A 27,012-nucleotide genomic window follows, 5' to 3' on the forward strand; every position below is an offset into this window, starting at 1 on the left:
CTGCAACTTGGACAAGAAGTATACGTACAGCTGAAGCCAGAAAGTACTACGGAATGGACCAGAGGCAGGGTAGCTGATGTTCTGAACGACCGGGACTACCAAGTTCAAGTAGGAGAAGCGATCTATCGTCGAAACAAGAAATATCTGCGAGATGCGAACTCGTCAGCATTCTGTGGATACGAGACAAATACGAGAACACTTTAGAATCTGCCCACGACGGCGGTCGTCAGGACGAAGCATCTGCAGACAGTTTCCTTAGTGCGGCAAGTCAAAAAGATCAACAGGTACAAACACCAGGAGCCAATGATTCGTCTTCAATCAAATTCGAACCGTCAGAAGGGAGCCACCCATTTGGACCCCAGGATAGTGACTCACTCCATGATGCTTGAGACTTACAAAAGAACCGCCAATCTGAAAGGTTGATGTAGTGCGGAAGTTCAACACGCTTTATACCCGCCAAGAAAGAGTTGAAAGAAAAGCGAAAAAGGGGCAATGCGAGAAGGACAGCAAAACCCCGCTTGTTTTGATTAGAACTTCGGTTCTGGACAGTGCAGAGAATTGTCAGACAAAAAAGCAACAATTGATTTGTCTTTATTAAAGAGACTTTCATAAAAAAACAACAAAGAAGGCGCGGTGGTAACAGATGATAACGTGATCTCGATTTTTTTTTGTTGGAGACAAAACGAAAGCTGAATTTGTTAGGTATAATCAATTACTACCAACCCAAAATCGAAACTTTTTGATGATACATCTTCAGCAGCGCAGCAGTGTTTACCGGCTCGAGGCTACCACTCGAAAATCACAATGCAAGGCTTTGAAATCTCTAAACTCGTGTTGCACGATCTTTATCCTATTCTGTTCAAGTTAGGACAAACTTATGTCGCATTATTGGGTGGATTGTCGCAACAAATGCAGGTTGCGACATTGTCGTTATTGTTGCGCGATGGTTTAATTTTGATTCAGTGGTTCTGGATATGTGCAAAGGATTTTTCATTCGGCGTATAGAATCAACGAATTGTACACCACTGAATATGTAAGTGAGTATTTAAAATAATTACAGTTTATTAAGCTTCATCAAGAATTGCGTTATCAGTGAAATGGATCAGTTTATCCGTTGGAGCTCTTTGAAGCTCTACCAAAGTGATTTCATTTGAGCCTACATTCAGTAGTTCCTTCGGCAAATACATCGTTACCTGCGGTCCAATAACCGGCCAATATCGACCAAGATTAAAACCATTCACCATAATGAAGCCCTGAAATGAAACAAGTTAGTTACAGCGAAGCAGTGTGTCTCAATCAATTAGTTTCCTCACTTTGCCCCAACCAGTCATGTCAATGTACGTGTCATGAATAGTGGTGCTGCTATCGATTTCGAGCTTTCCCTTGAATATTACAGGGCCGTGGATTGCCATTCCTCGTCCATTGGTGCCTTGGCCTTCAGTAACGGTGTCCGTTAACTGCTTGAGTTGGCTGAAATTTTCAAACGAATATCCGGTGATGGTCCAGTCCGATAGCTCATTGTAGTATGGCTCGTCATAAATTTGAATCGTTACGTTACCAAGGATCCCCTGAAAGTAGAAGTTCATCAATCGACCGAATAATACCGTGCTGATAAGACACCTACCTTATAATCATCTAGAATATCGAAATTAATACGACCTTGATTTTCCACCAGAATTGAAAGTTTCGATCCCCATCCAGCGGAGATCGGAAGGGTTTTTATAGCATTTTCCCTAGACAATGTTCCGACGTAAAACTGTAGAACGCAATGCGTGAGTTAAAGTACTTGAAATCTCAATTCCATACATACCTCATCTACGTAGATCTGGGCCCTATCTCTCAGGTCGTTGATAGTCAATTGGCTAGGATCCCGAGTAAATTTCGGCAAAGTAGTCTCGTACAGCACAAAGCCAGAATTTTGATCCAGTTCTTCAAATGTCATCGGATGATTGGATTTTCGTTCTTGAGAACCAAGGAGACTTCTAGAGTTTGAAGAGAATATGGAGTCTACACTAGTCATCTCGACTGGGTTATGCTTCATTTTCGATGCTCTATCTGGAACTGGTACAGCCGGTAGGTCAATATACTGTGAATTATTAGAGTATATTATTATTCCCATCTTTGAAAATGCATTGTGTGAATTTTACCTCTCCAATGATGTCTCGGAAGATAGTATACTTCATTGTAGGGTCGCCAGCTTCATCCATGGGAGCGTCGTAGTCGTACGATGTAATATCGGCCATATATTTCCCGAGACCCCAATCGTTAGCACCAGCCCAGAATCCAAAATTGGTTCCTCCAAAGTACATGTAGAAATCGACGTTCCATCCATCGCGGAGCATTTTCCGCAAAGTATTCGCAAGGGGTTCAGCAGGTCTGCGCTGATTACTTTCCTGCCAATGAGTCAACCATCCGGTGTAGAATTCAGTGTTCACCAAGGGACCTTTGGGCTGGACTGAACGCAGTTTCTCCCTGTGAGTGTCAACCTCTTCATCCGTCATTAAACCGAAATCCGTTGTGACGAACACTCCAGGAACCTGACCGCACTCCATTTCATCGCCATACGGTCTATCAACAGTGAAGAGTACGGCTTTTCCTTGGGTGTACTTCTCCGTCTCTTCTTTCAGGAAGTTCAGATAGGGTTTGTCACATTTCCCAAATGCCCCGTACTCATTTTCCAGCTGCACCATGATGATGGGACCGCCATTGCCATACATATATGGGGTCAGCTGTGACATCAGCTTTTCGTACCAAACGGCCACCTCTCGCAAGTAGTTTGGATCGCTTGTGCGAACCTGAATGCCTGGATATTTAGTAAATAGCCAGTACGGTAAACCGCCCTGAGGGACAGAAAATATAGTTTAAGTCTAAAGTAGAAGCAAGCTTTTCATTATAGTCCGATTTATTTTAAAATGGGCAGATATTATCGGTTTCACATTTCCACCAAAATTTGAGCTTCGCTAAATGGGCATGCAAAAAGCACTGTGCATTTACTACCCCACTGGGCCCTTTCGCGGAATCGTGGATAAAACAGCGGTTTCGTATCGAACCGTGTTGGAGTCCTCTGTGCATTTATACATTACAAGATGATGAACAGGTGTACAGAAAACACAGCAGTTTTATCTACGATTCCGCATTCATATTGTGAGGTTCTTTGACAACTGGATTTGAAGGTCGATTCGACACTCTACTTCAAACGCCTTTTTCGATGAACCTCAGGGGGAGCGACACTAGTTTTGCCAAGCCGAAAAACCCTTTGGCTTTTTTGGGGTTTTTCGGCTGGTCAAAACTAGGAAACTAGTGTCGCTCCCCCTGACGAACCTCGTCAAATGAGTCTCCTTGCTGTCACTTTCGCACAAACTACCTCGTTTTTGATTCGACTTCCTGCTGTCATCGTTGCAGATGAAATGTGAGCGAGCCAGCAAAAAAGCATATGCCACTCTGTCACTTTTGACTTATTTGACTGTGAAGCCAGATGTGAAGGCGAAAACTGACAATTTTGGAACTGTTCGTAGCACGGAAGGAAAGGAAATACCCGCACAATAATAACTGCGAAAGTTGTTCAGCGGGATGTGAAATGGAGCGTGCTTGATAAGGTCCACTAACAAGATCAGAGATGGGATTTCAGCAATAGAAGTGGCTGCACGTGCCTTGCTGAGAGTTCGTAAGTCAACGGTAGCGACCAAGCAGGCAATTCAGGCAACTGCGGCAGAAGCAGAATCCGTGAAGCTGAAGGTGCCAAAATCTACACAGAATGAGGACTTTCCATTCGCGGGTAGCCCGAAGAGTAGGCTAGATTATAGATAGTAGAGTACACATAGATCCGCGGACACCGCTGACTAAAATGTTTCAAGCGTGTATGTAGTAATTTTCAAGAGTGCGACGGTTGAATATGACGTCATGCGCTCCATTGATGTTGTCCAAATCGTGACGTCATGCTCGTTTGGATACAGATTTTGACAGTTCGTTTGGATACAACGGATTCATCAACACGGATCTATGTTTACTCTACTATCTATAGGCTAGATGCGATTGCTTACGCCAAGCAATTACAGAAGCGTGTAAGGCAATCATAAGGGAAGGAGCTACCTGACGGCGGTCGCAAGGCCTGGAGGTTGTTTAGAATGAAGGGCAGTAATACCAGCAAGTTGAACTCCGACCAGGTGTCCCGAAAGACTTGGAAGGGTGGACCTGAAAAGTCGAGACAAGAAGACAGCAGGGAGTTTGTTACCATGTGTGTAGATCCTTAAACACCATAGTTGAGCTCCTTTGGCCCCAGTGGACAGAAGAAGGGGAGGAAGAAGAAAGAAGAACTGGGACTTAGAGACAGTCAGCCAAGGAGAAATAGGAGAGCAGATGCCAAGCACGAGAAGGATGACGCACTTGTCATCAAGACGGACGAGTCTAAGTACTCAGAGGTCTTGAAGGCGATGAGTGGAGATGCAGAGTTCATGCATCTTGGCTAATGTGCCGAAGTGTGTCATAATCAGTCTTGTGCATTATCACCATCATAACACAAAAAAGCCGCAACATCAACATTGCCCTTCTTTCTCCATCAACGCTACAGCCGACCGTCTCTATGTTGCTATCGAACACATTCGAGACGAACGCATTGATACGGTGGCTGCCGCCGCCACGCTCTTTCTCTGCAAATCTCTTGAGTAGCCGAACGCTTCTTAACCGTCGTTCCGACGCAGAGCTATGTCACTCACTGCTGGGTGACTCTCGCCTGAAAATGCCAGAATGAGGGTCAATTTGTTAAGTAGTATTGCATGGCGCAGAAAACACAAACATAGCACGCCCTATGAATAGAATGCAAAGCATAGAACAAAAACTCGCTTCGGTGTTTCATCGTGTGGTTCGAAAACAAGAGACGATCGCTGCTGTTGAATGTGGTTGACTCTGCATTGAACGAGGGTTGGCTTGAATGGCTTTTGCGTGAATCGAGTATGTTTTGATGGACTGCGTTTGTCGTATGAAGTGATGGTTAGAGCGAGTGTCATTCGACATTGACCATCCTGAAACTGCACAACCCTGGTCATAATAGCATAATTTTCAAAAGGCGCGGCACAAGGGGCATACGTAAGGCTACCAATGAGATAATTCCACTCTCAGAGTTCCACCAAAAGAAGTTGGCCAACAGGTTGCTTCCGAGGGTAGATAGTTGGTCAAGAAGTGCCATGAGGAAATAATATTCCACGTAAGTCACGTCCTTTCGAGACATGGTTGCTTTAGACAGTATCTACACACATTAGATTAGGAGGTGAACCAGCCTATGGCTGAAAGCCTCACTAATTAAGAAATAATAATAAAAAGTATCTACACCATTTCGGTATACGGGTTCTCCCGAGAGTCCAGTTTGTGCAAGTTTAGAGGAAACGGCGGAACACGTATTGCCAAATATTATTTGATATTCCATGAAATTAATTTCAGTGTCATAGGCTTACTAAACCAACAATTAATAAGTTACACTAGTTTACAAAATTAGATGATAGTCATGAACTTCTATTAATGACCAATTTTTTTCAGACACTATTACGGGCTTGGTGGTCTAGTGGCTATCGCTTCTGATTCATATGCAGAAGGTCCTGGGTTCAATCCCTGGCCCGTCCATTTCCTTCTACTTGGTTTCTTAGGACTCTATACTTTCTCCCTCCTCTCTACATATACAACTCATGTATATTCACATGTTCATAACCATCGCTAGAACAGAAACGGGTTGAAAATGCCGTTTCTCTTCCTTCCAAAATTTCTCAAAGCACAGTGTCTCAACCCTATTAGAAAACACCTACAAGTTATGCAATCAAGCACCAACAGTCCGACATCCACATGAATTTGTGCTGACGCAGAGGTATATTCGGTCATATGTGGATACAAACAAATGCAATCATCACTTCCTTGCCCTTCCACATTGATCTGCAACCTGACGTCGCAGGCGCCATTGTCGCCTAAAAATAAAAGATCACCAACGCTCACACACTGAAGATGCCTGCTAGTTCCCGGCAGATACCTCATTGATTCCTTGTGTGAGTGTAGCTGGTTTGGCGATACTGGAGTAGCATCTACGGGCGGTCAATCAAGCTCAAGCAAGCTCAATTTTTTCAGACACTATTACGCCCTGATTTCTGAGCAGAATTCGATTTTTAATTACAGCCTTGTTTTCTTCGCGCCATCGAACCTTAGTCACGATTCTATACTAAAGATCATCAGCTTATCGAGTTTAAAAATTGCAGTAAACTTGTCTTAGGGGCTGTCCATAAACCACGTGGTCATTTTTTTGGGACTTCTCAACACCACCCCCCCCCCCTGGTCATTAGTCCATACAAAAAATTTTATTCGTCCATACAAAATGATCATTGGCCGAATCCCCCCCCCCCCCCTCATGACCACGTGGTTTATGGACAGCCCCTTATGAGTGTAGCAATAACATAAAAATCACAGTGCACATTTTTTTGGACTCGAAGCAAAACAAATGAACAACTACCTCGTCCATCACTAACATCAGATACTTACGTTGTCAATTTCTGCGCAAATATACGGTCCCGGTCTCAAGATGACATACAGATCAGCCTCAATTGCTGCCTCGATGACATCCTTGATGTTGGCAATCCCATCCCACACGTATTGATTCTCTTTCGGATTATGCAATGACCACTGCACATACAGATCGACCGCGTTGAGTCCTCCGGCGCGCAGCGTCTTCAGCTTCGTACGCCACGTTTGCGGTAGCGCTCTGAAGTAGTGGAAAGATCCGGCCACGTAACGGAAATCTTTGCCATCCATCACAAATGTGTCACGGTCATAATCGATGGTGAAGGAACGATCTTCCTGTAAATATATACGAAAAGTTGGTTGAATATGAATATTGAGTTTTGACTAATCGATTTTGCTCACAATATCATTGGAACTGTTTAATTTAGCAGTTTTACTATGCACCACCGTCAATAGTAGGCAAAAGCTTAACAGTATCTTAAATTCAATCATGTTTTGTACAAATGATCCTTCTAATGTTGGACAACGATGTTAACTGTCCACGAGTCACAAGAACAGTGATCGAATGGACATTATCATTTGAATGTCCGCCCGAGTGGCGAATTTGCATTGTATATATACAGATACCATATCGAGCAGGAGACGCCTAATTTGATTAATTAAGGTCGATCACTCTTTTAAAAATTGCCAAGCAGATATGCTGTGTGTGTGTTCAACTCAGCTTGAATCTTGCACGTGAGTAATATAATCTGTTAGATAGATGTTTCAACTGCAAAACATTGAATTGAACAGTGGTTTTATCAAAACCTGTTATTTGTTCGATAAGAAGCAGGAGTTTATGTAATAAAGTAATAATAGACAAAATATTCATTATCATTCATCAGTACCGTAATCCGGGGTAACATTGATCAGAATTTTCAATCTTCCATGAATAATTCTCTTGTTAAAGAAAACGTTACATGTTTTATATTTTTAAAACAAATACTGGCCCTCTGAGTATGTGTTAAGCTACTCAAAAAAAAATCATGTCAGTGATGATTGTGTTGAAAATACCCTTACTTGCTAAACTCGGAGTCGCTGATTTTGAATATGTTGTCCAAATTCTTACAAGTTGTGTACTTTTTGAGTTATTTAAGAAATAAAATCCTCCAAACCGAGAATAACGCCTAAAAGTATGCAATGGCGTAAGGAATTGATAGCTTACTTTTAATAAATCGTATACAAGGGATAGACAAAATTATCGGGACAGGCAAACTTTTCACTTTTCAAAAAATGTTCAACTAGCTGTAACTTTTCGTAAAGTGCATCAAATATTCTCAAATTTCTACTGTAAGTTCATCAACTAGTTGTGTGTCAGTGGTCAAAATTTGGGAAAGATCGGGCCATTCTTCACGAAGTTATAACAATTCTTGGAAAAGGTGAAATTATCCGATAGCCAAATTTGAGCTGTTATATCTCCGGATTCAATGAACCGAATTCAATGAAATTTTGACCATTTATGAATTATATAATGAGCTATGAAAAACCGTTGACTCAACTTGAAATTCTTAACACGGAAGAAAATTATAACGATAAGATTATTTTTCTAATAAAACACCAAATTATCAAAAACTTCAACATCGTTTCAAAATTCAAGATGCAAATTATAGTTCATTTAATTTCCCTCTAATTGACTTATATATAAACGTGTTTTGAAGGAAAGTAACAACATAGCCGCCAACAATTTGAAAAAGTAATGGAATACATATTAAAAATAGACCCATTTGCTAAAAAATCGTGAAAAAAATAAAATCGCTATAATTTTTTCTCTTGTTGAAAATTTCAAGTTTAGTCAAAAGTTTTCCTGAGTTCATTATATAAGTCATGGATGGTCAAAATTTCATTGCAATCGGTTTATTAAATCCGGAGATATAATAGCTTAAACTTGGCTATCGGATAATTTTACCTTTTTCAAGGATTTTTTTTTAACTTCGTGGAAAATTGCCCGATCTTTCCCAAATTTTGACTACTGATACACAACTAGTTGATGAACTTACACTAAAAATTTGAGAATATTTGATGCACTTTACGAAAAGTTAGAGCCAGTTGAACATTTTTTGAAAAGTAAAAATTTTGCCTGTCCCGATCATTTTGTCTATCCCCTGTATTTTATCGAAAAAATAGCATAGCATAGCATGAATACTTGCACAAATCTTGGATGGAGTTGCAAAGTTGAATATATCCATTGACATTGCTGAAGTCGCTACTATCTACAATGTCATAGACTCACTCGGCTCCACACACCTGGCCAAGTCTTTGCAAGCATTGATAAATCCTTTCATCAACTTAGAAAGAGCCCAGAACTGAAGCAGCTTCCAATAGATGAAAGGATGTTGAAAATAGCGAATTTTCAACTTATTTGTAGTTATAGAGTACATAGAGTGTAATCAGAAAGACCTCGCCGCGAAGTTCACTGACTCAGAGCGTTGCATCTGTATTGATCTGCTTGAAATCGTTTTTAATTACTTCTACCGAACCCGTCGCAACGCGCTCACCACGGTCGAACTTGATTCACTTCTACTGGGGCCCGATTCGGCGTCACACTGCACTGACGATACCTTCGGCAATAACACAGCGCAACATTTTTTTGTCTCAAGAGCAAACTTATGTGTCTCCGAAGGATTTTGGGCCGCTGAATCCGAATCCGGGCTCAGATTTGCTCTAACACGTCACAATTTTGAGCTATACCTCAATTTATAGGGCAAAATATGCGATTTTGGGCTTTTTTAAAAGCAAACCATTAAGCAAGGAAATATTATTTTTAGGCAATCAAAAGGTTAATTGGTCAATTAACATCTAAATTAACGAGTCATGCAAAATATTTCGTTTTACCTAATCAAATTTGATAGATTTTAGCATTTTATGTTAGTATGAAAACTTGCATGCAACTTTTGGAGGGTGACTTGTATGGGAAATATCGCACCTAACATAAATCGCTTAAAACTATCAAATTTGATTAGGTAAAACGAAATATTTTGCATGAGTCGTTAATTTAGATGTTAATTGACCAATTAACCTTTCGTTTGCTTAAAAAAATATTTCCTTGCTTAATGACTTGCTGTAAAAAAAGCCCAAAATCGCATATTTTGCCCTATAAATTGAGGTATATCTCAAAATTGTGACGTGTTAGAGCAAATCTGAGCCCGGATTCGGATTCAGCCGCCCAAAATCCTTCGGAGACACATAAGTTTGCTCTTGAGACAGACAAAAAGTAATTTTTTGTTACGCTGTGTAATTCTCAGCCGAATCATTTTTCACGGACACGAAAACTATTCAAATTTACCGTTCAAACACACATCTTCAAACGAAGACGATTCTTCCACATTCCGAACAGCTAAATGCACAAACTGACACATGAAGTGTTCACGTCTATCACCACTAAGTCGCCGTACATTTTCACAGTAAAAGAGTACCTCACTGATCTTCTTCGATATCACACGTGGATCGTATATTTTATTGAATAATAGCACTTTCATAAAAGTTTCGTTTATTAGTGGAATGGTACGGACTTAGTAGTGGACTGTAAGTATCGATTGTCCGTCCAGACCGGGTTCTTCTGAGGTCCTTGACCTCGGCCTTCGATCACTGACCTTTTCGTCTATAGTAAACAACTACGCGAATTTTGCACTGAACTACGACCGGACCGTTTATTTAAACACGAGTGACGTGGGCAACGTATTGGAGCTAACTAATGTATTTCTGCCTGAGTACAAATAATCTCACCCGCAGGCGGGTTTGCTCTCGAGAAGCGAGAGTAATATTGCTCTTTTCATGAGTTTCTATTAGTTAGGAAAGTGATCTAAAGAGATCGTATGAGACCAGAATCAGTGGTTCTCCATCTGACTATTTCGGACCGAACATGCCGGCCGCCTTGAAACCAGACGGGTTTCAAACAAGAACTAATACGTATGAATTCAAGTTGGAATTGACCTTTGATCTACTGCTACTTCACTTCTTAAAACTAACAAGTTTTGGATTTGTATTGGATTTCACTTTGCTGCTACTGTTGAACTTCGCCGACCCTGCCGACGGGACACCGCCACGCCTGTGCGTACGGTGGGGAACTGCTGCTGATTGCGGGACATGCTGCTTCTTCGCTCCTCACGCGCCGACACGCGTTGCCGGCGCTCGTGCGCTTCCTGTGTGTAGGGGCGATCTCCAGGGATGCCGTGCGGATGCACAGCGAGAATGGCTTCTTCTTCTTCTGGTGGCTTGATTGGACTTGCTTCGGGGACTTCGGGGTGGCTTTACTGGGCTGCTTTACGGTGCTTCGTTTCGGATCGATCGGGGTCATCGTCTGGCACGACCTTGCGCCACTCCATCAGTTGATGGCTGGCTTCCTTCCTTGCTGCTTGCGGTACTTCGTAGTGGTGGTGCGTATGGTGATGGTTTGGTTGGTGATTTCCTCGAAAAGGATTGGATGTAGTTTGCTGTATTGTAGTATTCTGAAACCGGAACAACTTACCTACCCAGGCAAAAACGGTGCCTGAAGATCCTTCGTAGAGCGTGATGGTGGTCGCCTGGGTGGCAGTGTTCTCGGAACGTGGACTCTTCTGTGGTCGGATGACCACCCTTCGTTGACTTCGTGCTTCGTGCCTTCGGGGCCCTGGTCGACAGGATGAGCTGGCCAAGCCCAATGCCAACCAGTTGACGACGGCTGTTGGAGGGGTACCATGGCTTCCTCCGGTGAGAGATGGTAGCGAGCGCTGTGGTGCTACCGACGATTTGCAAACGATTAGCTTATTTCTTAACTTGCGATGACCCTTGTGGTCACCGCCGACGCTCTGTGCGTCGGACCTTCACCATACCATATTGACGTTCACATTACATGCACAAACGATACAACCTTGACCTTTTACCGAGATGATTGCCCCTTTGATGACTTGACAATAACTTGGGTGGTGCCGTGGCACCGGAATGCACTCGGAGAGTGGCTTAAGCGGTGGAAACGTGGTTGGCAATAGGATTGTTTTCATCGTTGTCCCGGATGGGAAGCGGACAGACCTTCGAAATCCCACGATCGAAGCATCCGTCTTTGGTGCGAACCGTGACGACGCGAATATTGCCGTCCGAACCTTCGAAAACCGTGACGACCCTACCCAAGTGCCACTTCAGTGGAGGGGCGTTCTCGTCTTTCAGTAGAACCATTGTGCCGACTTGGATGTTGTTCCGTTGCTTCGTCCACTCGGTGCGGTTGTGGAGATCCGAGAGATATTGCGTAGACCACCTCCTCCAGACCTGCTGCGCCACCTGCTGAGCACTCTCCCACTTCGACAGGCGATTGGTGGGAAGATCCTGCAAATCTGGTTCCGGGATGGCAGTCAGGGGTCGCTGAACCAGGAAGTGCCCTGGAGTTAGAGCCTCGAAATCACTGGGATCACTGCTGATTGGGGTTAGCGGACGTGAGTTGAGGACCGCTTCGATCTGCGCCAGTGCAGTCAACATTTCGTCCACCTTCAAAACCTTTGTTCCAACAGCCTTCTTGAAGTGCCCTTTAAAGGACTTGACCTGCGCCTCCCAGAGTCCGCCGAAGTTTGGCGTGCGGGGAGGGATGAATCGGAACTCGATGCCATCGGAACTGGTGTCCTTGATAAGTTGCTCTTGGAACTTCTGGTCGTGAAACAGTCGATGCAGCTCGGTTAGCTCCCGTTTCGCTCCGACGAAGGTCGTTGCGTTATCGCACATTATCAATTGGGGCTTGCCGCGACGAGCTGCGAACCGTTTCAGCGCTGCTAGGAACGCTTGGGTGGTTAGGTCCATCACCAGCTCCAGATGGACGGCCTTCACTACTAGGCAGACAAAAATCGCTACGTAGCACTTCACTGGACTCGCTCGACGATTGGGGTAGTTGACTTGGAATGGACCGCAGTAGTCCACGCCGACGTTCATGAACGGTGGTGCAGGGTTGACTCTCGCTGACGGAAGATCAGCCATCAACTGGTCCAAAACCTTGGGCTTGCTGCGAAAGCACGGGATGCATCCGTGAATCACCTTCCTGGCCAAACTGTGGATGTGAACTGGCCAGAACTTTCCGCGGACCGCCGAAATCAGCAGCTGCTGACCGGCGTGAAAGAGCTTGTAGTGGAAGTGCCGCACGATCATTGTCGCGAGAGGGTGCTTGTGGTGTAGAATATAGGGATGCTTGCGATCGGACGATATCGATGCCTTAGAGAGCCGGCCGCCGACGCGCATCACGCCGTCACAAAGTTGTGGATGCAGCGCAGCGATATTGGACGAGTCGTGAACCGATCCTCTTTTGGCCAGCTCTTTTAGCTCTTGTGGGTAGCATTCCTGCTGGGACAAGCGAACTAGAGCGATAGTTGCCTGCTCCTGGTCGGCAAGCGACAAGGGACCAGTCTTCCTGGACGACCGATTGCATTTTTGCGAGTTGTGCCGAAATCGAAGCAGCAGTGCCACGATGCGGACGAGTTCTGTGAACGACGATCGTTCGCCGAAGATTGCACTCGGCTGAACTGCTTGAGCCGGGAAGGCAGGTGTTGGTCGTTCTTCCAGCATGGCCGAGTCCAATTCGGCGTTGGGGGGATCACCTGCGTCTGGCCAAAACTGTTGGTCTTGAGCCAACCACTGCGGGCCTTCGAACCAAAGTGTTTGGTACTGAAGGTGTGCTGGTGACATTCCACGAGAGATGAGATCTGCCGGGTTCTCGGTGCCCGGAACATGACTCCAAACTCCATCCTTGGTTAGATGCTGGATCTCCGATACGCGGTTTGCTACGAAGATTTGCCACCGTGAGGGTAGCGAAGCCAGCCAGCACTTGACAATCATCGAGTCTGTCCAGAAGTACGCTGGAAGGTTCGGGTGGATCTGGCTGTACTTCTCGTACAGGTGACTCAGCAAAAGTGCCGAGGACAGCTCGAGGCGGGGGATACTCATCTTCTTCTTTTTCCTCTGGAGGCTTTCCAAAGGTGCTACTCGTGACTTGGAGGTGATCAGTCGGACAGTGACAGTGCCATCCGACGCAGTACAACGGAGATACAGGCACGCTCCGTAAGCAGCTTCCGATGCATCGCAGAACCCGTGTAGCTGCACTTCTATGCAGTCGTCTCTGACGCCCAGCCAGCGGGGAATCGATAGGGACTCTAATGCGACCATGTTCTGCTTGTATTCTGTCCACATTTCCTGCAGAGACTCGTCGAGAGGATCATCCCAGTCGCATTTTAGCAGCCACAGCCGCTGGATGAAGATTTTCGCTTGGACTACAACTGGCCCAACCAGGCCCAGTGGATCAAAGAAGCAAGCAGCGTCGGAGTGAACACTGCGCTTCGTGATGGAGGAGGAATTGGATCTCCACTCGGGGAAAGCGAAGCAGAAATCGTCGGACTGAGTGTCCCATCGCAGCCCCAGAGTCTTGACCGTTGCGCTTGAGGAGTCTAGATCCAGGACTGACCGCTCGTCTCGTAGATGCTTGGGCAAGGTCGAAAGCAGCTCCGGTGAGTTTGAGTTCCACTTTCGCAGGGTGAAACCAGCCGTGTTTGTCAGCTCGATGACTTCGTTCATCAGCTGCCGTGCTTTGGGGACGGTGTCCGCTCCTGACAACATATCGTCGACGTAAAAGTCCTCTTGGACAACCCGAGCTGCAATCGGATGCGTAGATCCACTGTCTTCTCCCAGCTTCTTCAGGCACCTTGTGGCCAGATACGGAGCACTCGCAGTGCCGTACGTGACCGTCAGCAGTTCAAACGTCTTCACCGATTCCTCCGGTGTGTCTCTCCAAAGGATGCGCTGTAGATGTTGATCTTCCTCTGGAACCCGGACCATCCGATACATTTTGGCTACATCGGCGATGACGGCGATCCGGTGTTGACGAAATCGGAGAATTGTGGATATCAGATCGTTCTGAACGACCGGCCCCACCATCAAAGCGTCGTTGAGCGAGATGCCGCTAGAAGTCCGACACGACGCGTCAAAAACGACTCTCAACTTTGTTGTTGTGCTGTCCGGTCGCAATACCGCGTGATGCGGCATGTAGTACACCGGATCTCCGATGGCTAGCTCTCCGTCAACTTCCTTCATGTGGCCCATCAGGAGATATTCATGGATAAACTCCATGTAAGACTCCTTAAGTTCGGCGTTCAGGGCGAACCGTTTCTCCAAACCGATGAACCGCTTCATGGCTATTGCACGGGACTCTCCTAATCGCTCCAGCATGTGTTCCTTCTTTGGCAGGCTTACCACAAACCGGCCTTCTTCGTCCCGAGTCGTTGTTTGCTTGAACATTTCTTCACAGGCTGTTTCTTCCACTGAATGGGTCCGGTTGACATGACAGGTCTCCAAGTCCCAGAACTGGGCGATCATTTCCTGGAGGTCTGCCGTCGAACACACGTAGTTGACTGTTGTGGGCAGCGAGCTTGCCACTTCCGGAATTCTTCCAGAGACGACCCAGCCAAAGACTGTGTCTTGCAACGTTGGTCCTCTATCGCACAACTTTCTTCTTCCGGTCCGCAGTAAGTCGAAGTAGAACTCCGCCCCAATAATCATATCGACCGGACCGGGCTCTCCGAACGTGGGATCCGCTAGGACCACATCGGAGGGAATCTCCAGTAGGTCCATCCGCACAGGTTTGAGCGGCAACGTTTGAGTGATTTTCGGCAAAACATGGAACTGCATCAGCTCACCGAACGAGGAAATTGACGAGTGTCTTGGTTCGATGTTTGCCTCCACAGATTTCGTAGAGGTTGCGCTGCTGTTGCCGATACCTTGCACCTTCAGGAAATTTGGCATCGCCTCGAACTTTAACTTCTTGGAAAAGCTACTGGTCATGTAGCAGAACTCCGAGCACGAATCCAGAAGCGTTCTGGCTAGCGCGGTGTTGCCAAAACGGTCCACCACCTTCACGACAGCAGTTGACATCAACACTTGACGAGTTGTCGTGCCAAAGCCGTGTGGTGATTCAGTGGTTTCGAGGGAGATTGCAGGTTGTGGGTCAGTGGTGGGTTGTGGGTGAGTGTTTTGTGAGCGCATCACCGGGTATGATGATGTGGGTTGTGTTTGTGTGGATGGTTGAGTGGATGATGTTTGTGTCTGGCTTTGTGGTTTCGTACGATTTTGCTGTGACTGTTGCTGGTGTGCTGCTGGAGATGCACTTGGTCGGGTTTGCGCTTGCGGAACGGGGTGAGGGGCACTAGTGGGAACTGGTGGCTTCGCTGCATAACTGCTGCTCGACGGCCTCTCGAAATGAAGCATAGTGTGGTGTTTTCGTCCGCAGCGGGTGCACGAACCTCGGGAGCATCCTTCGGCGAAGTGTCCTGCCGCGAAGCAGTTTCTGCAGAGTCGCTGCTTGTTGATTTGCTCCACCCGCTGAGGAACACTCATATTCTGCAGCTTGCTGCACTTGAACGGCAGATGATACGTGTCTCCGCAAAACAAGCACCGCCGCTGGGACTGGGCCGACGTGTGCGTCGTCGAGAACCGAGGCATTGGTCGTTTGTCGACGTCGTGAACCTTCGCAGGAGCAATTGACTGCAGCACTGCGCACTGATCCCTCAAAAACTGCATCAGATCGTCGAACTTGGGAACATCCTTGCTGTTGTGGTGCGTCTCCCAATTTCGAAGCGTCGACGAATCGAGACGAGAACACACCATATATGCTAAAATCGTCGACCAGTTGGCTGGCTGTTCCCCGATTTTTGTCAGCATCAGCAGGTTCTTGTCGAATTCACTGATGAGGTGATTCAACGCTTCGCAGTTTTCTCTACGAAGCGGTTCTACAGCAAACAACGCGTCCAGATGGGCTTTTACGATAAGTTTTTTATTTTCGTACTTCTTCTCCAGCAACTTCCAGGCCACCTCGTAGTTGTCGCCCGTAAGGTCCAGCGAAGCCAACTCGTGGAGCGCCTCTCCTGTGGTTGAGGATCGCAGGTAGGTGAGTTTGTCGACTTCCGCCAGTTGCTGGTTGTTGTGGATCAGACTCCGAAAGGTGTCTCGAAAGCTAGTCCAATCTTGGATTCTTCCACCGAAGCTCGGTAGTTTAATGTCCGGCAGTTTGACTCGGGACATTGGCACCGCTTCCACGACATTCCGGATGTTGCTGGTTAGTGGTTCTTCCTTCTTTGGACGCAGCTGAAGCAACGCGGCCTTAACTTCGAAGTACTGCTCCTGGATGGTGTACAGCGACTCTTCGAAACCTTTCTTCCGCTTCTCTCGTTCTGCTCGGGTGTTCTCGGCGATCTTTACTTCACTGCTGTCTTCATCGTCGAAAAACAGCTCGATTTTCCGTCGAACGCTGTAGAACTTCTTCATCGCTTCTTCCAGGGTTTCCAGGCGGACATCTACTTGGGTTTCGTGCTTTCCTTTCTGGAAGCGCGCGATCCCATTCATGAGACCGACTAGCTGCTGTTCTTGTTTCTTCAGCTCCTTGTATTCCTCCATTGTCACCATCTTCACTTTTCACAATAATCACCCGCAACTTCACAGTACTGCTGGGCGATAAAGTCACTCTTGGTTGCGGCAATTCACTGTTCTTAGCACTAGTTCAAATAAATATTTGTTGCACTGCAGTCACTACACTACAGCAGTACTGTGAAATCGCCAATCAAGTTCACTAAAGAGCACTTTTATTTGTTCACTGATTCAGCATGACCGCGCGACCTGCAACGCTTGACGTACCGCGCAACCGACCAACAAACCAGCTAATTGACCAAGGATTCATAAGCAGCAAAAAGACAGCGAGTTGCGAAAAACCATCGACAAAGACCAAGAACTATTCATCCCAGGGCCAACTCAATCCAAGCCAAAACCCGGAAGAAAAAACGCTCATTTGATAGTTCAAATTTCATTTAATTTTCACTCAATTGAACCCATCACATGCAACACAACCCAACCACACAAACCATGCAATACTTCCCTGACGGCAATTGAGATGATCCGTTGACTGCCGCATTCAATTCCGTTCCACCGAAGACACGTTCCGATGCTCGCCGCCGATGCTCGCTGGTAGATCTCCGTCGTCTGCTACGTCGAATTTCAAGCTCGTTGAGTGCGGTTGTCTCCGTTCGAACACTACCGGCGCGCGATGCACTGCTTTACTTTGCCACGGCGATACAATACCGGCGATAACACTTTACACAATTAATTTCTTTCTTATTCAATTCCTACAGCGGGAATTGTTTTCAGTTGACTACACAGCGCACTATCATCTTTCGTCATGGACGACGCACTAAAGGTTTTGCTGCTCCAACGTAGTGGACACTGCCCGGCTGCGAGTCAAATTGCCACTCTTCCCGCTCACTTTAATTAATTAATAGCCCCACCGGTGCAAATCCGGCTCGAAGGACCAATGGAATGGTACGGACTTAGTAGTGGACTGTAAGTATCGATTGTCCGTCCAGACCGGGTTCTTCTGAGGTCCTTGACCTCGGCCTTCGATCACTGACCTTTTCGTCTATAGTAAACAACTACGCGAATTTTGCACTGAACTACGACCGGACCGTTTATTTAAACACGAGTGACGTGGGCAACGTATTGGAGCTAACTAATGTATTTCTGCCTGAGTACAAATAATCTCACCCGCAGGCGGGTTTGCTCTCGAGAAGCGAGAGTAATATTGCTCTTTTCATGAGTTTCTATTAGTTAGGAAAGTGATCTAAAGAGATCGTATGAGACCAGAATCAGTGGTTCTCCATCTGACTATTTCGGACCGAACAATTAGATCCAACTCTAGGATATCATATTGAAGTAATACAGTGATTTTGAACCTCATATTGTATCTAGTATTCATGCCATGCATGAATGCTTGACAATGTATTTATCTCATTGCATTACAAAACACAGTTAGGAAAAAATCGATTTATTTAAATGCTTATGATATTTTTATTTTCATAAATTACATATTATTTATTAGGTTAATAATAGTAGATAACGATATACCATTCGATAGCAGAAACTGATTCAATGTAAAATGCTTGTTTAAACATTTCATTAGGTCGGTCAAGTCGATCAATGTTACCCCGCTGATCCATGATACCCCGTTTTACGGTACCGTAAAACAGAGTATCATTGATCAGCAGGGTAACGTTGATCGATTAGAGCTTCCTTATGCCGGAATAAGGGAAGGTGGATTGAGCACTCCGACGAAGACTTGAATGGCACAGGGAACAAAGATCATGTGGGGATCATGTCAGCGGAGGAAATTACTACGTCAGCACGGTGGATGATTGGAACCAACTAACTCCTACGCTAGATGAAGTTAAGGATGCTATTCAACAGCTCAAGAACAATAAGGAAGCTGGTGTGAAACCCACTTGGTTTAAGTGGTGGCAAGCTGGTAGCGGTATTCTCGCATGTGTGTGGAAGTGCCTAGGCAAGCTCACGCTATAGCGTGTATACATAAATATATATAGATGAGAGAGCGTATCAGCATACTGGTAGATTCAAACGATTGCGGACTACGGGCTAGGCGGCGGATGCCGTACTAAGGAAGGTCGCGAACTAAGGAAGAGCGAAATGAATGACGGGTGCAGTTCGCCGCTGCTAAAGTCGCGCTGTCACACGACACTCTCTGCGTCATTACTGGTATGGTGCCTATCAGCATTCTTATCAGTGAGGACATGGAGTGCTTCGAAATGCGCGGCACAAGAGGCATACGCAGGACTGTCAGGATGGCCTCTATGGTCAAATGGCAGCGCGCGTGGGACAGTTCCACCAAAGGAAGGTGGACCCATAGGTTGATACCGAGGGTAGATAGTTGGATTAATAGGCGCCATGGGGAAGTTACATTCCACCTGACACAGGTCCTTACAGGTCATGGTTGCTTCCGACAGTATCTACATCGTTTCGGGCATGCGGATTCTCCCGAATGCCCAGTGTGCAATGGTTTAGAGGAAACGGCGGAACACGTTTTGTTCGTGTGCCCGCGTTTTCGCACAATGCGTGACCGCATGCTTGCCACATGCGGGGAGGACACAAACCCGGACAATTTGGTCCAGAGGATGTGTAGGGATGAGTTTGGCTGGAACGCCGTTTCAACGGCTATCACCCATATCGTCTGGGAGCTACAGAGGAGGTGGCGCGTGGACTCGGAGAGTGGCTAGTCCAGATGCAGTACAAGAGGTGGTCCAGAGGTTCGGAGTCGGCTTCGTACGTCATATCGGTGCCCTGCGGTCGAGATCGACCCTTACAGCGATTATGTGGCCGCGGAGAGGAAGTCCCGGTAGCGGTGCTGTCGTGGCGTCAGTCTACTGGGTTGGATCTGAGCCCGCGGTTGGAAAGGGGTCCCCGGCAAGGGTCGGGGTAGGTGAGACCCTGCTGTCTGCAACCTACGGATGCATCTGATAGGGCCTGAAGGGTAATGATACCCTTCCTTTGCGGGCAGGTCAGATCGGGTTGCATGTTGGCATCAGTTCTTGATGTCCGCTCAGCAGTAGGGCGCGGGCGGGGTTGACCCTGCCCGCCTTCCGAGGACAAAGGGAGTGGCGAGGACCACTCGGCAAACTGGCTAAGCGCCAGCATGCTACCGTGATGGACTCTCCAAAGCGAGTCATCGATGTTCGTTGCTGCAGGCTACGCAGCTAACCTTGTGGGTGCGATGTGCACTAGCCCCTCTCTGAAGCAATACCTTCTTGGTGGTTCCGGAGAGACGTAGGGTTTGGCGACCATAGGAATGGTTTAGTGGGTACGAGGAGAGAGTAGTCCTGGATTTTACTTTTGTTGTAGAAGACGGCCTGTCAGACCTACACTACCCTAACCTTCTGTTAGGGTGTCTGTTGAGCAGATTATCCCCCTATGGTTTAGAAGAAAAAAAAAAGTCGCGCTGAAGACCAATAAGTGCAAGCAAAATGGCCTGTTTTGTAGGGTCTCTGTCAGAGTGCCAATGCAAATCCGTGGGGTGATGGCCGTGATGGCCAAGACGAGAGGTGTAATGGCTCCTACAGAGCAGTCTCCAGGGAAATACAGGGGATAATCGAGGGCCTTTTCCGCATCATGATCCTAGTCCTTGGCCTCTTTCGTAGGACAGCTGAGGACTGGGGCTGGCGATGGTCACCGATGAGGAACTGATGGAAGCGTAGGTAAGGCTCCAGATGCGGACGGAGCTCCGAACTTGGCCATAAAAGTAGCAACTGCAGCGGATCCCGGGATGTTCAGGTCTGCTATGCCTGGTCGAAAGAGTTTTCCCAGAGGTTTGGAAGCGACAGTGCCTAGTTATATTTCCAAAGGCGGGGAATCCACCCGCCACCAGTCCCGTTGGCATATAGACCCATATGCTTGATCGACATGCTCGCGTAACCAGTTCGGCTTCCGGAAGGGGAGGTCGACCGTTATAACCCGCCAACCTGTCTAGCTTCCCTTTTAAAATTGATGGCTTAAGCGCCACTCATTGGAGGAGACCATCCAGCAGTTAAAGGTTTGCCCGGGCTGAGACTATCCAGAGGATAGGGTCGATGTTACCCGGAATCGGGGATGAAGCTGACTGGTTGCTTACTCATTTACTCATGCACTATGCCAAGTTTGAAATGCTGAACACTACGCAACTGTTCTCATCATCGGCTCAATTTCTCTCACCTCAACGGAACGAAACGCATCCAATTGGAAAGTAATCTTAGCCAGAATCGGAGCTAACTACTCCCCAAAAATAACAAGGAATGACAACCTGAAACGTACCCGAAACGATATGAGAACCCTCTTTAAACAGTAATTGCGAATCTAATCTGGTGCGCTACCAAACAACTTCACGACGAACAGCAGTATAGCAAACGGTACAAATCTCTTCCTATTCGGTCATTAAGTTTAACACATGAAGCTTTCACACAAACATCCAGAGAGATTTATTGCGATCTGTTTATTTTCCTACATTCGTTCTCGTAGCTAGCCTAGGTCATATCTTCTCTTCCCTTTCCCTATCTCGACAAACTGTCCTATCTAATGTGTGCGACCTCTACCACTGTTGGCCTGCGTGCGTGCGTGTGTCATACTCGATCGGTGTCTATCGGTACATGAGATTGGAGGTACCGAGACCATTCATGGATACACTGGTTGGTTGTGATGAGAACGTCTCATTCGCATGGACAATCACAAAACAGAGAAATGCATGCAAGTACTCACTACCTAGGATTTACGTGGTCTTCGATGGAATGTGAGGAGATGGCGGCGGGCACGCGGAGCTTCTTGGCTTACTCCGGCCCACTTCGCTCACGGTTGTTAGCGTCACCTACGGATTTTCTCTCTCACACCCTCGGCGCGTGGGCTTACGCGAGTACGCGGCACATGCGTACGAACGGCGCAACAAAACGTATTCGTCGTCGTTGATTGTTGGCGGTTTTCCCCGTCGTACGGAGCGGGAATAAAACTGATTGGGCTTGCCTGACCAGGGCGCGATATTTAACGAGACGCGGCCCTCTTCCGGCCACGTGTGCCCTGGGACCTTCGATGCCGATCGATGGGGTCAAAAGCGGTCTCTGGTGGGATGGTGGTGTAACGGCAAATGCCCGGCTGCCACGAACCTGTTGAATGGAATATGCACGCACATGGTTGGGAAAAATTTTGCAATACGGTCTATAGCACACATTACCTTAAACGCACTCAATTCACGCACTTTGCCGCCACTTAATCGACTACAATTTCGCTATGTCGAATTCTATCTAAAGGGAAAGGTAATTAATTACTATCTAACTAGGGCCACCATATCGTCACTACCTTCCAAATTACACCACGACGCGGCACACTTTTGCCTCTTCCACGGATCGAATCGAAGTGGCTGATTGAAATTGCGTTTTCAGGGTGATCATCTCTGAAGGTCGCGAATCTGCCCGAAGGTAGATTCCCGATCATTAACTGCTCGCAATTGTGCACACGTAATTTAGGTGACATCGCGACATCTCTTTCTGTCAGTCTATTCAAACCCCCCCCCCCCCCCCCCCCAGTCTAGTTTCTCTCCGTAGTTTGGACGGATTGCTCAGAGCCAAAATGCAAAGGTGCATCTTCAAAGGAAGCCTTCGCATCATGACGCGCGGTTGGCTTGGGTCTCAGAAGTTTAGCATGTGTAACTGGTAGTTGGGAACTCAGAAATGGACTGTATGCCAGATGCAACTCTTAGAAGCAGAAATGATTGATCTTGTGTAGCGGTGATTATATATATGAATAAATTTAGAAAACGAATTTACATGCATTTTAATGACGAAAATATAAATACAGTGAAACATTATGAATAGAAAAGCGTACTTGTTACACCGTAGACGCTATCCTGTCGGTTACAAATACCGCCGAGATAGCGCTCCAACGTAAGAGGAGGGGGATTCGCTGCTACTGTGCAGTAGTGACTAAAGAAGCAAGGAACACGATCAATAGCATCAGTTGGGCGGCTATTACCGATGCGTTCCTGCGGAAGTTACTTCCAGAATCGAGTACTAGTTTACGACACGGAGGTGGGTCGGAAATGCTGTCACATAACCTCAGGAGTCCGGCAAGGTTCTATCCTGGGTCCAGTGTAATGGAATGTCATGTACGACGAGGTGCTGTGGTTAAAGTTCCCGGTGGGAGTGGCGATCGTCGGCTTAGCTGAGGTCTACGGTGAATCAATTGAAGAAGTGGATTTGACTACTGTACTAATTTACAACACGGGGGTAGGAAGTGCTCTCACATAACCTCAGGAGTCCGGCAAGGTTCTATCCTGGGTCCAGTGTAATGGAATGTCATGTACGACGAGGTGCTATGGTTAAAGTTCCCGGTGGGAGTGGCGATCGTCAGCTTAGCTGAGATCTACGGTGAATCAATTGAAGAAGTGGAATTGACTACTGCCCACTCGATCGCAGTTATGAAGGATTGGCACACCACAAAACTTAGGTGGTGGTTGTGAACAACCGAAAGTCGGAGCAGCAAGTTGTGATCAAGGTAGGCGATTGCATCACTTCGAAGCGCTCCATCAAACACTTAGGGGTTATGATCGACGATAATCTTACCACGTTGATTATGCCTGCAAAAGAGCCTCCACAGCTACAGCGGCACTGTCCCGGATGATGCTCATTAGCTTTGCCGTGTATACCAGCAAGCGCAAGCTTCTGGCTAGTGTCGTCTCGGCCTGGCTTGAGGCATGGAGATAAGTACCAAAAGCTACCATAGTAAGCTGGAAAGTACTTATAGGCTAATACACCTGAGGGTTACGAGCTCACACCATACCGTGTCACACGATGCGTTCTGGTATGGTGTCTATCGGCATCCTTATGGGGGGGGGGGGGTTATATGGAGTGCACTGAAATGCACTGCACAAGAGGCATACGCAGGACTGTCAGATTGGCCTCCACGGTCAAATGTGGGACAGTTCCACCAAAAGAAGGTGGACCCACAGGTTGATCTCGAGATAGATAGTTGGGTAAACAGGCGCCATGGACAAGTAATATTCCACTTGACCCGGGTCCTTTTGAGCCGTGGTTGCTTCTGACAGTATCTACATCGTTTCGGTCATGCGTATTCTCCCGAATGTACGGTTTGCGCTGGTTTAGAGGAAACGGCGGAATACGTTTAGTTCGTGTGCCCGCGTTTTCACACAATGCGTGACAGCATGCTTGCCACATGCGCGGAGGACATAACTCCGGACAATCTTGCCCAGAGAATGTGTAGGGATCAATTTGGCTGGAATGCCGTTTCAACGGCTATCACCCACATTGTCTTTGAGATACAGAGGAGGTGGCGCGTGGACTCGGAGAATGCCTAGTGCAGACGCTATACAAGAAATGACAAGAACGAGAGATAATTGAAAGGCGGAAGCAGCTTTCCGAGGAGCGTGGAGCATGGAGGCACGAGAGACCAAGAAAACGATTACGTCAGCGCAGCAGAGGACCAAAATGATCGAACTCCCACCTTGAGTTAAAAATGCCATTCAACAGCTCAAAGCCAATACAATAACGTATTTTTTTTTGTCGTAGCCATGCTCATGCGCATGAAAAGGAATAATTTGGAATGTTAGGACTTCAGAGTGATTACCGTTTCGTAAGTCTATGTATGTGAGCTTAAACGTATTAATTCGTGCGAAATAATTTTATCAACGGCCGGACGACGACGGACAAGATCCTTAACGTAAGACAAATACAGGTACAGCTACAGGTACCAACTGATCACCTCTCCATCGACTCCAAGGCGGCATACGGCAGTAACGCCGCCCAGAACTATGGGATGTCATACACTTTCGAAAGACTTTCCTGGGAAGCTGGCCAGGCTGATCATGGTTTATATATAAACTATATATAGTGTGCAAAACTGTCCAGTCAGTTTGCCTGCTAGATGATATGATCATTATTATCAGGTCACGCGAAACGGCACGACGGCAGAGCTGTACACCCACGTAAAATGCGAACCAGCAAACATTAACTATTAGTGGTATACTACTGAAAAGAAATGCTGGTACGAGCATGACAGCTTTCGCCTCGTGTAGTATGGGCTCCAAATTAAACACCCATGCACCAAATATGTCCCGCATGCTCAGGACGAAGGGTGTGCGGCGGCGAAGGATGAACCACGAGCTTCCTCATTCTACGACGGCAACAGACGCTGGACAACTGGTATTCGCAAAAGATTTGTTTGTCATAACAAGTAAAGTCGAGCAATGCAAAGAACAACATGGTCTGGCGAGTGTCGGAGGTGGGTATGGGTAAAAAATATATATGTATGATCCTCTGGTAATCCAAAACAAGCCTTTTAGAAGGACTCTTTAACCTTCACCTACCCAACCCCCGATAGCTTATTTTAAACTTTCTATTTTTTCCTCATTCTCTCTGAATCATGGTACGTCGCATGGTATTGGAATGGCACAAATTTCCCAAATGGAGGAGAACGTGCCTCTGGAGCCGACCTACTGATACGTCGCATGGCATGTTTTAGTTTCAAACTAGAAATATCCTCGACGACGCTACCGTGGAACCTGTGCTAAATAGATGTTCGGGGTGCCCATATGAGTTGATACAGACTTCACTCTATCGTTTCGGACTCATTTATTGAAAATCATGGAGATTGATATGTCGCACGGTGTGTTTAGGTTGAAAACCAGAGGTGTCCCCAATGAAGCCCCGCAGGACCTGTCACGGTGATCCAGATGGGACAAGTTATTCAAATCTGGTTATCGTAGTTGTGTTGCATTGTTCGCAACAAAAATTTCGCTGAAAATAGATGATTTAAACACAATAACACACGAAATAATTACTTTTTGCCATTTTGGCAACCCCCCTGACCCCATCACAAACCGGACTATCTCTGGAATGGTTCCAGATATTGCTTGGCCACATAAGTATAATAAACTTGCACCAATTTATGATCGATTGAGGGCAACTTAAAAAAAAAAGAATAAAAATTAATGAAATGCCAGCATTTTGAAAATGAGTTGTCGAGGGTCGGGACGTGAAGGTTAATTGAAAAAAGCCAAAGCATTAAGATCGTCCATAAACAATTAGTCTCTAAACGACGCATTGAGATCTAAAAAATCGACCAAAATCAACATCTAATTTAGCAACTATGTAGCATATGATAATGTCGTATGACATTCAATAAGGCAATCTTAAAATACGCGTATCACGTTCGCCTAAGATCAGTAATTATAAATTATGCATTGAATGTACGTAGAGAGTGACAGTGACACCAAGAAGCATTGAGACTATCACGTAACGTCAGTTTTATGGCAACTGTGTTTATCGGTTTATTCAGATTTTATGTTTTCAGCATTGGAAATAGCTACTGGCAGTATGTAAAGACCCCGGTTCATCAGTATGTTGCATAATGCATCACTGATCAATGTTATCAGTTTTACCCAACAATAACATCGTTTGCTAGAACGTATCACACCGCATCGATAACGACCGAAATTGATACAATAAACTTAAGATCCCAGTACACAGTGTTAAGTATGTGTCCAAAAAGAAACCAATGCTCAAATATCTTGTTTGACTCGATCGAATTTTCATTGTAGTGTCAAACAGATGTTATTTCTTGAGTTCTTTCCTTGTCAAATATTTAACCCTGTGTACTAGAGGCTTACTGTCTGATGACTCGGCATGGTTTACTTTTTTGCTTTGACTGTATGATACGAAGAGAAGGGTATGGAAGGGAAAACGTATCGCAGAAATCTAAAGGAATAACATACAAGAATGGAGGAAATATATTTATATTTTGTTAAATTCGTCGTTAGCCAACGATTACGTTTCAACGTTCAATGCAATATAGCACTTGCCTGTTTAGATTTCCGTAACTATAATTATTTAAGGTCATCTTATATCGAACTAAAGAATATAACATATATATAGTCTCACTGAAACTGTTAGGCTTTTAATAATAATTTAAAAATTCAAACATTATGTTGACTCCTACGCCATATTCAAGGATTTGGAACAGTTGTTATATGTAATAATTATAAATTGCATTGATTATAAAAATGCAATTTTTATGCTAGCAAAAAGTAAATCTTTTTCACTTAAACATAAATTTCTGTTCGGCTGTTTTGGGTTAGCATAAAGTAAATCTTTTTCACTTAAACTTAAATTTCTGATT

At 46.0% G+C, this 27,012-nt stretch overlaps 2 protein-coding genes and 1 long non-coding RNA gene across 3 annotated transcripts; all 3 read right to left on the reverse strand.

Moving 5' to 3' along the window:
• Positions 1–1,030: 1,030 nt before the first annotated feature.
• Positions 1,031–7,083, reverse strand: LOC109406934 (beta-galactosidase-like). The gene is made up of 7 exons (XM_062845806.1): positions 6,895–7,083; positions 6,514–6,828; positions 2,148–2,840; positions 1,811–2,086; positions 1,625–1,756; positions 1,314–1,568; positions 1,031–1,253 (listed from the first exon to the last, which is right to left on the reverse strand). Exons 1-7 carry the CDS (start codon positions 6,982–6,984, stop codon positions 1,065–1,067), a joined length of 1,950 nt encoding a protein of 649 aa, XP_062701790.1. The 5' UTR covers positions 6,985–7,083; the 3' UTR covers positions 1,031–1,064.
• A 3,769-nt stretch (positions 7,084–10,852) lies between these two features.
• On the reverse strand, positions 10,853–16,920 carry LOC134289792 (uncharacterized). Its single transcript, XM_062856311.1, has 3 exons — positions 11,536–16,920; positions 11,001–11,315; positions 10,853–10,936 (listed from the first exon to the last, which is right to left on the reverse strand). Exons 1-3 carry the CDS (start codon positions 16,918–16,920, stop codon positions 10,853–10,855), a joined length of 5,784 nt encoding a protein of 1,927 aa, XP_062712295.1.
• Positions 16,921–21,015: 4,095 nt separating this feature from the next.
• LOC134286096 (uncharacterized) lies at positions 21,016–22,203 on the reverse strand. The gene is made up of 3 exons (XR_009996843.1): positions 22,180–22,203; positions 22,055–22,124; positions 21,016–21,986 (listed from the first exon to the last, which is right to left on the reverse strand). It is a non-coding gene; the product is annotated as an uncharacterized LOC134286096 (long non-coding RNA).
• Between the last annotated feature and the right edge of the window lie 4,809 nt (positions 22,204–27,012).

The sequence above is a fragment of the Aedes albopictus genome, chromosome 1 (assembly GCF_035046485.1).
Source record: "Aedes albopictus strain Foshan chromosome 1, AalbF5, whole genome shotgun sequence".
Taxonomy (NCBI): domain Eukaryota; kingdom Metazoa; phylum Arthropoda; class Insecta; order Diptera; family Culicidae; genus Aedes; species Aedes albopictus.

Coding starts and splice junctions, on each gene's coding strand:
- LOC109406934 (XM_062845806.1), bottom strand. CDS start 6,984: ATGATTGAATTTAAGATACTGTTAAGCTTTTGCCTACTATTGACGGTG. Junction 6,829..6,894: donor TAAACAGTTCCAATGATATT/GTGAGCAAAATC, acceptor ATATATTTACAG/GAAGATCGTTCCTTCACCAT. Junction 1,254..1,313: donor ACATGACTGGTTGGGGCAAA/GTGAGGAAACTA, acceptor GTTTCATTTCAG/GGCTTCATTATGGTGAATGG.
- LOC134289792 (XM_062856311.1), bottom strand. CDS start 16,920: ATGGAGGAATACAAGGAGCTGAAGAAACAAGAACAGCAGCTAGTCGGT. Junction 11,316..11,535: donor TCGATCGTGGGATTTCGAAG/GTCTGTCCGCTT, acceptor TCCGACGCACAG/AGCGTCGGCGGTGACCACAA. Junction 10,937..11,000: donor CAGGCACCGTTTTTGCCTGG/GTAGGTAAGTTG, acceptor ATCCTTTTCGAG/GAAATCACCAACCAAACCAT.